The sequence below is a fragment of the Saccostrea cucullata genome, unplaced genomic scaffold (genome assembly GCF_032062105.1).
Source record: "Saccostrea cucullata isolate Sc308-1 unplaced genomic scaffold, CSIRO_AGI_Scuc_v1 ctg7126, whole genome shotgun sequence".
Lineage (NCBI taxonomy): Eukaryota > Metazoa > Mollusca > Bivalvia > Ostreida > Ostreidae > Saccostrea > Saccostrea cuccullata.
Genome location: NW_026928118.1, coordinates 263 through 12,875, shown reverse-complemented (window position 1 = coordinate 12,875; position 12,613 = coordinate 263). Strand labels below are relative to the sequence as shown.

General features: G+C 37.0%; 1 protein-coding gene and 1 long non-coding RNA gene across 2 annotated transcripts; one reads left to right on the top strand and one right to left on the bottom strand.

Moving 5' to 3' along the window:
* Nucleotides 1-294: 294 nt before the first annotated feature.
* On the bottom strand, nucleotides 295-4,399 carry LOC134276471 (uncharacterized). Its single transcript, XR_009994054.1, has 3 exons — nucleotides 4,352-4,399; nucleotides 739-795; nucleotides 295-498 (listed from the first exon to the last, which is right to left on the bottom strand). It is a non-coding gene; the product is annotated as an uncharacterized LOC134276471 (long non-coding RNA).
* A 5,565-nt stretch (nucleotides 4,400-9,964) lies between these two features.
* On the top strand, nucleotides 9,965-11,973 carry LOC134276475 (uncharacterized; the record flags this gene model as incomplete). Its single annotated transcript, XM_062758728.1, has 4 exons — nucleotides 9,965-10,013; nucleotides 10,241-10,381; nucleotides 11,048-11,263; nucleotides 11,810-11,973. Coding segments are annotated over exons 1-4 (529 nt in total), but the record flags the coding sequence as incomplete, so codon positions are not given.
* Between the last annotated feature and the right edge of the window lie 640 nt (nucleotides 11,974-12,613).

Genomic DNA, 12,613 nt, shown 5'->3' with positions numbered 1-12,613 from the left:
AAAACAAAAAAATTATGTGATGCAGCCAGTGTTGTATGACACAAATATGAACACAAAAAAGTAATTTCGAATCTTTGTTTATTACAGAAACTTTAAAGAAATAATTTTTGATGGAGAATTGAGACAATTTTGTTATAATTTTTACAACTGCAGAAATTTTACAACGCTGTTAATGGACAATTCTTGCACTGCTTAGACCTGGAAATCCCAGGTCATCATGCATCCTCGTTAACTGGGGAAGACATTTTGTAGTTAGGACTACACTTGTGTCGAGTTTTACTTTTTATTCCTCCTTTGGTGGGTTTGGAAGACGGAGGAGGTCGGGTGACCTTGTAGACAGGGGTCTCCCCTGATTGGTCAGTGACGTCCCCGCTGCCTTCGTATACCAGATGAGTCTTTCCTGCTTGACGTACGTTGGATAGAGATGAGGTGTTCCGATTGTAAATGATCGTGGATCGTCTGCTGGCTATCTTGTTCTCCACAAACAAGAGAAATAAGCTACAACAATTATAAATAATCGTCTTTTAAAAAATATATCTTTGAAATTAACTGAGACTCTTCATTTTCTAGCATGATTGAAAAATTATGTTGTAAGGCATTTTTCTTTATCTTAGCTAGAGGACTATGATTTTACACCTTTTCTGAATCATAGAAATATACTTTTTATCAATAAACTTAGGAAAATTTTATTAAATTAATTCATTGCAATTTTCCGCCTCGAGTATGTCGCTATTATACCAGAAGAGTAATCAACACTCCAACAACTGTCCACTTCATTTTTCACCGGTACCACACCTAGTGATGTAAAATATTGTATTGAGTCTTTTCATTTTTTTTCTCTACTTTAAAAGAATACAATTAATATATGCAAGAGATCTCGGAGGGGTCGGCCATTTTATTATCATTATTATTGGGGGAGGGGGTTATGATGACAAGATCCCTCATTATATAAAATGGGAGCTTAATTAGGTAAATAAAAATGTGACAAAGTTTAAATCTTTTGGATGCCATGTTGATTCTGTTGAAATTAAATTTGAGGAGAAAAATATCATGCATAAGAATATAATTTTTTTTTTAATAAAATTTAAATCTTCGCTACGAAGACTGAAACTCAAAAGCTTTTTAGGTCACCTGAGTAAACTCAGGTGACCTATTGCTATCTGTTTTCATCCGTCGTCGTGCGTCGTGCGTTGTGCGTTAACATTTGAACATTTTCAGCTTCTTCTCTGCAACCACTGAACCAATTTCAACCAAATTTGGCCTAAAGCAACTATGGGTGAAGGGGAACAAAGATTATGAATTTTATGATCCCTGCCCCCCTGGGGCCTGAGGGGTGGGGCCAAAACCACTAAAATTAATGCAATCTTTAAAAATCTTCTTCTTTACTCCTGGACATCAAGCAGTCAAACTGTTTGCATGATTGTAATCAGCAATGAGTCCTCTACCAAAATTGTGAAATTCATGGCCCCAGGGTCAGGGGTTCTAGTGCTAGGGCGGGGCTAAATAAGTAGGTAGTGAAAATGCATTATTTCTTTGAAAATCTTCTTCTCTGCTCTTGGGTATTAAATAAACCAACTAAGCACATAGTTATGATGAGCAAGAGTGCCACTACCAAAATTGTGAATTTTATGGCCCAAGGGTCAGGGGTTCTGGTGTTAGGGCGGGGCTCTATTGATTATATAGTGAAAATACATGAATTCTTTGAAAATCTTCTTCTCTGCTCCTGGGTATTAAGTAAACTAACTAAGTGCATAGTTATGATGAGCAAGAGTGCTTCTACCAAAATTGTGAATTTTATGGCCCCAGGGTCAGGGGTTCTGGTGTTAGGGCGGGGCTGTATTGATTATATAGGGAAAATACAGGAATTCTTTGAAAATCTTCTTCTCTGCTCCTATGTATTAAATAAACCAACTAAGTACATAGTTATGATGAGCAAGAATGCCTCTGCCAAAATTATGAATTTTATGGCCCCAGGGCCAGGGGTTCTAGTGTTAGGGCGGGGCTCTATAGATTATATAGTGAAAATACATGAATTCTCTGAAAATCTTCTTCTCTGCTCCTGGGTATTAAATAAACTAACTAAGTGCATAGTTATGATGAGCAAGAGTGCCACTACCAAAATTGTGAATTTTATGGCCCAAGGGTCAGGGGTTCTGGTGCTAGGGCGGGGCTCTATAGATTATATAGTGAAAATACATGAATTCCTTGAAAATCATCTTTTCTGCTCTTGGGTATTAAATAAACTAACGAAGTGCATAGTTATGATGAGCAAGAGTGCCTCTGCCAAAATAATGAATTTTATGGCCCCAGGGTCAGGGGTTCTGGTGTTAGGGTGGGACGTATTGATTATATAGTGAAAATACATGAATTCTTTGAAAATCTTCTTCTCTGTTCCTAGGAATTAAATAAACTAACTAACTACATAGTTATAATGAGCAAGAATGCCTCTTCCAAAATTGTGAATTTTATAGTCCCAGGGCAGGGGTTCTAGTGTTAGGGCGGGGCTCTATTGATTATATAGTGAAAATACATTAAATCTTTGAAAATTTTCTTCTCTGCTCCAGGGTATTAAGCAGATGAACTACCTATATAGTTATGCTGGACAAGGGCCCATATCTTCCAGAATTGTGAATTTCAAGGCCCCAGGGTCAGGGGTACCATAGAAGGGGGGGGGGCTGTACTTATATACTGAAAATGAATGAATGGTTTGAAATCTGCCCCTTTGTATTAATCAAATATCAAGGCCTAAGGGTCAGGGGTTCATGTGTGGTAGGGGCACTACTGATTATTGCTGAATACCGTATAATCCCTATTAACTGCCCCTATAAGCGCCCCCTTAGGTATTTTTCAATTGTCTGGAAATAAGGGCCCCCTGTTCAGTGATTAAAATTATCTAGAAAGACTAGTATCGTATCAAAAGTCTGCAAAAATTTGAATGAATTGAAAATGAAACTTGTTTATTATCAAATTTCTTGATGAAAAATGATTCATTTAGCACACTCTGGGTGGATGATCTTCTTTATTTTGGAGATTCTTTGAATTTATTTTCTTTTTCCAAAATATTTTTGAAGTTAAAATATGATATGAAATATTACTAAGAGAATACCAAAATAACCGCCCCCTTTTCATAATTTTCTAAGCGCCCGGGGCGGTTACAGTAACAGGGATTATACGGTATTACTGATTAGTTGAAATGCATTTTTTGTTCCCTTACCCTGCATATGGGTATTAAGTAAACAAACTAAGAAACTGCTAATGTATTGTTATGATGATCAATGGTGCCTCTTTCAAAATTGTGAATGCCATAGCATCTGGCTTAATTGTTAAAACATGAATCAAATTCAATCACTGGAAAGTTGTTGCATAATGCTCAGGTGACCTATAAGGCCCATGGGCCTCTTGTTTTTTTTTTAAAGAGTGTTTAGTCAGTGACATATTAATATTTCCATTTCTAATTTTTTTCTCTATAATAACCCTTTGAAAGTAAGCGGAGTTGATTTCCTGATAATTCTGCCGAAATGTAAATTAGGCAGGTCGATAGGTCAGCAGCTAAGGAAGCCAAATACGCATGCAAATCTCGTGCGCATCTGTCTCTGTGTCTGACGCTAAGGAGGCCAAATATGCATGTAAATCTCGTGCGGCTACCTTTGTGTTTGACGTCAGTGTGCGAGGACTATTGAAATTGGCATGGAAGTCCTCGTGTAATTTAAATCGATTAGTCTACATTCTTAATGTCTAAGTCTACAATTTTATTTCACAATGAAATGGAAATATAAGGAATCACTGTCTAGTTTTGAGAGTATGCCAGGGACATCAACAATAGTGGGAAACATGGGATAATTTTAGCATAACGGGCTTCGCCCGTTATGCAAATTATCCCATGTTTCCCACTATTGTTGATGCCCTGGATACTCTCAAAACTAGACAATGATTCCTTAAATAAATGTATGATGTAACATGTATATTAATCGCATACAACACACATATAGGTGCGCGTAAATCTATTTAGAGAGATTGTCGTGTCACTTTTTTCTGCATCGTTCACCTGAAAAACATTTCCTGTATATAGCGAGTCCTTAGATGCGCATATACTAAAACATCTATAAGTATATAAATATTAATGTATCAATAACTATTTTTTTCTTTCATACAGATATGTAGAATACAAAAAGAAACAGATAGAAGTCAACTGATTTCTAGTAATTAACAATATGATATAAAAACATATTTAGTAAAGACTTTGACTACAAAACAATATAACATACTAAACTATTTATTTTCCTACACTGCTTCATAAAAATCTAATTTTTTTTAAATTTGTCATCAAACAGCATTATATTTTACGATTTACCTTGCAAGAGAAAACCTTTCCCTTTCGTCCTCTACTGTCTGGAGGTTTAAAATTAGGTTCTTATTCATATCTTCCAAGAAAACCAAGACTATTTTATCACAGGATATTTTTTTTGCAGAGACAATTTATCACGCGAAAGCTTTTATCATAAATGATTTATGCCTTTTGAAAGCGAGCTATGCACTTTATCTGTTTTTAAACAGTAATTACGAGGGTTGTTCCAAAAGTAATGTCACAAAATTGCTATATATCAACGTAAAGCAAAAACATTGTACATGATGGAAGCTTTACTTACATGTATTTCAAGTCAGACCTGAAAAATTCAAAGGAATATGATAAATACTTTCCAAAATATCAGATTTTAAACAATGTGCGTTTATGGTAGTCGCCGCACCTAAATATAACGTCATATGACGGATACGCACCCTCATACATGTACTTTTAAGCGTTCCCCTATCGTTTTATTAAAAACAATATTTGTGATTCGTAAACACTTTCACCAGTTCCACTTTTTAAAAGAGTTCTTGGTACCATTATACACTCACCCGTTTCATAACTAAGCCCTGTCAAATTGTTTCCGTCCGATCTCTTATCTTTTGGTCTTTTTGTCCTCTGATGATCATTCAGTGACCAATCACCAACCAAAATTGCTGAAACCATCTACAGTGATCTATTAAGATATCTCTTAATTTTAAGCAACAAATGCAATTACAACTCGTCGAGCCGTTTCTCCCATTTCGACTATCCCTTTGTTCAATTCAACAGAGTAAATCAACAATGTTTAAGATCACAAATACCAATGCCGTCATTAAATTTTCAATTAAAGACTAGAAAATGACGAGAATTGTGTCTTTTAAAAAAATGGGAGATTAAGTGTTTTTTTAAAGAATCTTTTTAATGTGTTTGTCTTTTTCATTCTAAAAAAAGATACACTTAAAAACGTGACGTTCCGTTGTGACGCGGCGACATCCCCTATGCTCTATGTTTTAAACATATATGACATAAATTAAAATAAACATTATTAAATTAAAATTTCAGTATTAATTAGATTTATATCTGTGCATCTTTTGCATATTGTTTTTGATAATATGACGCCAAATATAAAAGATATGGACACTGTGACATTACTTTTGGATCAACCCTCGTACAATTCATAAGTTGAATTCAACTCCCCATAGGCGTCGGAACAAGGAGGGGGAGGGCTTAGCCCCCTTTTTTTGCAAACTTAAGATAGACATTATATAGGCATTGAAAATTGGGGTTAACATTTTTTTTGTTGGTTTAGCCCCGGCCCACTTTCAATTAGCCCCCCCCCCCCCACTTTCAGTTTGCTTCCGACGCCTATGCTCTCAGTTTATAAACTTATATAGCTATATTGGTATTTCCATCCCTTGCTTGGTCATATGTTCTTGTGCCATTAATTAGTGGCCAAAATAAAGTGATGCAGAAAAAAACCGTGTGTCTGTATGTCCGTCCGTTACGCTTTGGGGACACCATATTGTTTTGAACATATTTTATTGACAACATTTAAAGGGGATTGGACACCACTGCAAGTCCTTTTATATACTGAATGAAATTTCGTTGTTATATAATCGTACACAATAGTACCATTGTGCACCTCCTACATGTAATTTATTTAGGGTCTCCCATGACAAAACATTGAACTTGCCGTTATCAATAATAATATTAATCATATCGGGGAAGCGGTCGGGGTATCATTTTGTAGACTCAGTGCTCACAGCCTATCTCTAGTTATATAGCTAAAACATTTTATTCCGATCGCTACAATAACGTTTTACAGCCCATGTTGGTCGGTGGAGAGTCAACGTGGGATCGAGGTGGGAATTATTTTCTGCCGATTAGGTCTACCCCCCCCCCCAAGGTCATTGGCAGGAAAGGCATTCCCCCTTGCAGATAAGGATGAAGAGGGACAGAAAGAGCTGGTAACCTACTCCATATATATGTGTATGTAAAATGATTATTCACTGCTGTGGACCCACCCTTCCCATCCTGCGAGAGTGTACCAAATTTTAAAACAGACAAGATTTATGACAATCTTTTTGCTATGCTAGTATACGATTAACTGTATTTAATTTTACACTGTGTCGAGAATATAACGTTTAGACTATTTCATAAAATATTCTTTTTGACAGTGCTCACAGTATAACATATTACAGATCAACTGTAGATGGTGTACGTGGTGGTACTGATTCTACAAAACCAGAACCATCAATTATAAGAGAAAAGAACAGAAACAATTTAGATTCAATATTAACATTTTTAATCATAAAATTTTGAACACTAAAACATTATCTGGAGTATTTATGAACATTTGTTTTGTTTTTAAGTTATGGGTAACATAATCAGGGCTCCAAATCTCGTCCTCATCAGTCAAAATAACACGAGACTCTCGTCCATCGGAACTCACTTGCAGTATCAGATGCTTCCGAAAGTCAGCTACGAGAAGGTAACTGCTGAAGGAAATTAATGCCTTTGGTTCATCTCCGACTTCATGATGCCAGAGAGCCTGACCGTCAAATGTAAAACTCACGATGCGGCCATTTTCAGCGTCAGAAATATAAACAACATCCAACGAAGGATCGATTTGCACGAACTTGGACATTTTTATGAGTGCTCCGAACACCTTGCAGCTCTTGATGACGTAGCGCTGTTTCCCTCTCTCATTTAGAATTCTGACATTTCCACTGGTTTTATGAATGTCACAAGTAACAGCGTAGTTTTTATGAGCGAAACAGATTCCAAAGCCCTGGCCATTGAGCTTGAAACATCGCTGTTGTAACACAAATCCAGTTTTATCCACGAAATAAAAGTGAACCTCATTTCCACAAGTGATAGCCACCTCATTACTGTAAACAGAGCTGATTCCGATACACTCCTCAGAAACGGACTTCGAGCAAACAAATTCCTGGTTTTCGTCAAATAACTTAAGGGCATTATTATTCAGGTCTAAAATTAGCACACATCCGTCTGACAGTGTTGTAATCCCGTGAATCCAACAAGGAATGACGTCATCTGGTGACGACGCCGACCAATGCTTTTCAAATAAGACTGTAACTTGTGGAAGTGTTGATTTCTCCTCCTCGGCACGGTTTCCATTTTGATCAATAAAGCCAATGTCTGTCATTGTGGCTTGTTTTTCTAGCTTAACTATATTGTCATTTATTTCTACTTCCGGTGTAATTGCGTCATGATGTACATGAACGTCATCGTCTGGAGACGTTGAACACATCATGGCGTCTTGATCACTGTTCTTACGATATTTTTGGCTTACACGATCTATACTTGGTGTCATTGCATGGCTTGGTGTCACGGAAAGTAAACGTATCTCTTTAGCAACGCTTTCACACCTTGACTCGAAATCTTTACGCACAAACTCCGTCCTAGAAGCGGAAGTGAAATTATCTGACATATCAACACCAGAATCATCCAAGTTGTTGACTTGCTCCTCGGGAATTTTTTCCATAACGCGTGATTTAGACCTATCCGGCTGCTTGATCTCGTTTTCATTTCTATTTGCCTCTTTTTCAGTCTCATTAGAATTGGAGTTGTGTTCAGTGGAAAATTCCTTCACAGCATTAACCTTTATCTGGATAGCTCGAGGGGTTCTTGGTGATGATTTACTGTTTCCCATACTCTACCTAAAAAAAGATGCTTGTTCTGAAAATAACGACTCCTCTTTTTTATTTCAGGTCATCTGATTTAACACAGTCCAAAATTGGAGCCAAAAAATAGGTTCCCAATTTTCCGTGTTGATTCTATAATTTTGAATCACATCGACCTTTAGAACTTTAAACAAATTTCGATTTTATATCCATGAAAATTATGAAAGACTGAAAAACGTCACTTCCACAAAATTATGCACAGTTCAGAAGAAAAAGCTGCATGTTAACGGCAACAAATAATTAAATGCAGTTGAAATGTTAACTAGATTGCATTGTGCAACGTGTTTCAGTAATGATTTCTTGTTCTAATTGGACAACAGCCACCACAGATTAACACACTGATTAATACGTTTGGATTTTAAACTTTTGATCCACTCTCCCGACTTGACTTTATGAATCACATATGTACATATATTTGTACGTAATCCCTTGGTCTTTAAATAATACATGTATATTAAATTGCCAAGCGTGTCTTAATTTTAGGAAGAAAATCATAATTGTGACACGATAATAAAGCTTTTGTTATGAAACTGAATACTTATAAATTTTTGATCTTTTTGTCCCAAGCTGAAGGTGGGGTATTAATTTCGGCCTGTCTGCCCGTCCGTCTGTACGTCTAGCAGTCTGCCCGTCCGTCAGTCTGTACGTCTAGCTATCTGCCCGTCCGTCAGTCTGTACGTCTAGCTTTCTGTCTGTCCGTCTAGCTGTTCCTCTAGCTATCTGCCCGTCCGTCAGTCTTTACGTCTAGCTTTCTGCCCGTCCGTCAGTCTGTACGTCTAGCTGTCTGTCTGTCCGTCAGTCTCTACGTCTAGCTTTCTGCCCGTCCGTCAGTCTGTACGTCTAGCTGTCTGTCTGTCCGTCTAGCTGTACCTCTAGCTATCTGCCCGTCCGTCAGTCTGTACGTCTAGCTATCTGTCTGTCCGTCTAGCTGTACCTCTAGCTATCTGCCCGTCCGTCAGTCTGTACGTCTAGCTTTCCGTCTGTCCGTCTGTCTGTACGTCTAGCTGTCTGTCTGTCTAGCTGTCTGTCTGTCTAGCTGTCTGTCCGTCCGTCTGTCTGTACGTCTAGCTATCTGTCTGTACGTCTGTCTGTACGTCTAGCTATCTGTCTGTCCGTCTAGCTGTACCTCTAGCTATCTCCCGTCCGTCAGTCTGTACGTCTGGCTTTCCGTCTGTCCGTCTGTCTGTACGTCTAGCTGTCTGTCTGTACGTCTGTCTGTACGTCTAGCTGTCTGTCCGACCGTCTGTCTGTACGTCTAGCTATCTGTCCGTCCGTCATTCTGTACGTCTAGCTTTCCGTCTGTCCGTCTGTTTGTACGTCTAGCTGTCTGTACGTCTAGCTAGCTGCCCGTCCGTCAGTCTGTACGTCTAGCTGTCTGCCCGTCCGTCTGTCTGTACGTCTAGCTGTCTGTAACACTGTCGTTTCCACTCGATATCTCGAGAAGCCTTTGAGCTTTTGCAATTAAATTATACACAGTTACTCACAGAGCAAAGCATGGACTTTGGCATTATAATCATATGGGAGACCAGGGTATCATTTAGGTAGCCCAGCGCTCACGGTACCTCTAGTTTCAATATTCATCAAATATACTTTATAATATTAATATTAGGTACTCGTACGAAGAATTGACATATTCAGGACGAAGGAATCAAAGATTCACATAATTAGATGTTGGTCAACTACCTCATGCGTATAAGAATATTATTGCAAGTGGCAAAAGTCTGTTTCATCGAGATACAAATTTGATGATTTATTTGCCTACAGAACGTTTTATTTTATATTTAGAGTTCGAAGAAATAAAGTTTCCAAAACTTCTAATTTTTTTTTAGTATTTTACAATACTGATAAGCTACATAATATTTATTTCATCGCACTAGTCCACAAATTTTTGTGATAAGCACTAGTAAATGTGTCACATAAAATTTAGAACTGTTACCTATTGCGTAATTCGAATACTGGAACACTTGAGAAATGAACAGGTAACTTTGAATAGATAGATGACAAAATGTAAGTATTTGAAAATATAACTATTTTTTCTATCTTATTAATGTTAAAAATTATCTAGCTTCTTATAACTTACAAGTCACCATGAAAAAAATCCAGTCTTCTTTATATGCATTCAGAATAAAAAAAATAATGCATCAATGAATACCAATATCAGCCTCACGTAGAAGTTCAAACAACATTTTTTCAATATTTTTTTTAGTAGCAGAATGGCAAAAATCCATTTTTTCATAGTTTTAACACTGATGTTTGTTCTACAAACGTCGTCCAAAGATTGCACAGCTCAATCGTGCTTAACAAGTCTGTACAATTCCAAAGTTATCTTTGCTGATTACTACGTAAGGTAAGTAAATTTCAATAACATAATGTTTCTTTGTAGTTTTTTAATGGGTTTAAAATTTCCCTTTAATTATGTCTTAAAGCCATATAATACACGTACAGAGACAAATTACTTCATACTTTCATTTGAAAATAATTTTTTGAGGGCCATTATCTTGCAATGATTCTAATACGTGTTTGAGAAGAAGACGTGTCTACAGTTCTTATTTCATCAGGGTTTCATTCGGCATCAGTGTAAAAATAGAAATATTAGAACCTGCAAATGCAACATCACAAAAACTGAGAGGGAAGTTTCGTAATAATGTGAATTGGCGAGTCCATTGAAAATTCCGCGATAGACTTCTTGCGACATTCCTGCAAACCTTCAATTTGTAAAATGTTTCCTGCGAATTTGCTGCGAGGAACAGATTGTCATGTTTGCTTCTTGCAATGCTCCTGCGAAGGTTTTAAGTTCCTGCAAATTTGCAGCAATTGCTTGTCGTTACTAAGATCGCAGCTAGAAGCAATCATCTGTGAACAAGAATTCAAATTTTTAGCAAACTTACTGTAGGTCTGCATCAAAGATATCAATTTGGTAAGAGAAGTTTTGTGGAAAGGACAAATCAGGATGATATGAAATAAATTTTCCACATCATTACGCATGTTTGTATATCTTTATTATTTCATTCAGACCATTAGGTGTATCCGGAAGTTCGGGCAGTTTGGGAATATCTAGTGGAGGGGGCGGATCGATTTTGGGGAGGAAGCGAAGCTTTGACTATTACCCTCGTCACGCGGGAATTGTCGTTACCCTGGAAAACTGGGAACGATGGTTGATACACAAGGGGTCTAATTACGGCGATGCTTCCGACACAGTCATTACAGATGCTGATTACATGAGTTCAAGGTTAATATTTCAAGTGAAATCTTTAAAATAGGTGTCTTTGTATATAAAAGACTTAATTCATTTGTTTAGAAAAGAAATGCATTCATGTACTGTGGAATACTAGTAATTTCATTCGTGGGAGTCAACATGGTCAATGGTAAATAAAAATTATCCTGGTTTGCGAGGACTTATAATTTTGTGGGTAGCTCCAATATATAAAATGGACCTATATCTAAACGATTGAATCATGCTCGTGGGAATGTGTTTCTTATTGGGTGTGGATGATCCCAGGAATACACTAATATTTGGGTTTCCTGAACAACATGTTGTAAATTTTGATTTCTGAATTTTTATTGTCATTAAAAACAAATTTTATAACATATAATACAATAATGCTTTGACGTTTCACATAAAAAAAATTGCTCTTTATTATTAGGCCCTCAATTTTTTAAGATGTCGTAAATAATTGTGCAATGTTTTAGTTTGAGGTTCACCATTGTTGTCTAATAAACTACGAGCAAGGCAAGAAAATTCAGGCTGTTACTAATAGTTGTACTCTATTAACAGTTGGAATATGATCAAGTATTCACAGTGGCTTGACTGTGATTATACTGTGAATACGTTCATGCAGAATGCCCTTATAACGGAACCCTACAAACTGATTGGGGCCAACTGTCAGACAGCAGCAAACAGAATGTGGGAGCTAGTGGAGAGATGTCAGCGCAGAAATGGTATATAAACATGGAGGCTCATTGACCCTGAATGTAATTAAAATTTGTAATTAAAATATAGATATTAATTAAGTCTGAATTAAAAGTTTACCGTCGAGCTTTTTCAGTTCTATTGTTTGACTAATTGTATGTTGTTTTACGTCCCATCCGAGAATTTTTCACTCATATAGAGACGTCTCCTTATAGCACCAAAGGGCTTCGAATTTTGGCCTTTACTTAAAACTCAAGGTCATTTAGGAGTGAGGAATCTTTATGCCTGTCGTAACACGGGGCCTCGGTTTTTAAGGTTTTATCCGATGGGCCCACAACTTTCACGCCAAAGTGCCGAGGAACAGTTCCTCCCCATTTTTAGGACGTTCGCGGCCGAGATAAAAACCTCACGACCTTCTGTCATTTCCATTGAAGAAATAATTCGAAGTTTGAGAATGTTACAGATCCTTTAAAAGTATTATCAGTAGTTTCATTATCCTTTTGGAACCTGTGTGTATGGCATGTCAAACGTTGCAATATTCGATAATCTTGTGATGTATATTCAAAATCTTGTGATGTATGTTCGAAATCTTGTGATGTATATTCAAAATCTTGTGATGTATATTCAAAATCTTGTGATGTATGTTCGAAATCTTGTGATGTATATTCA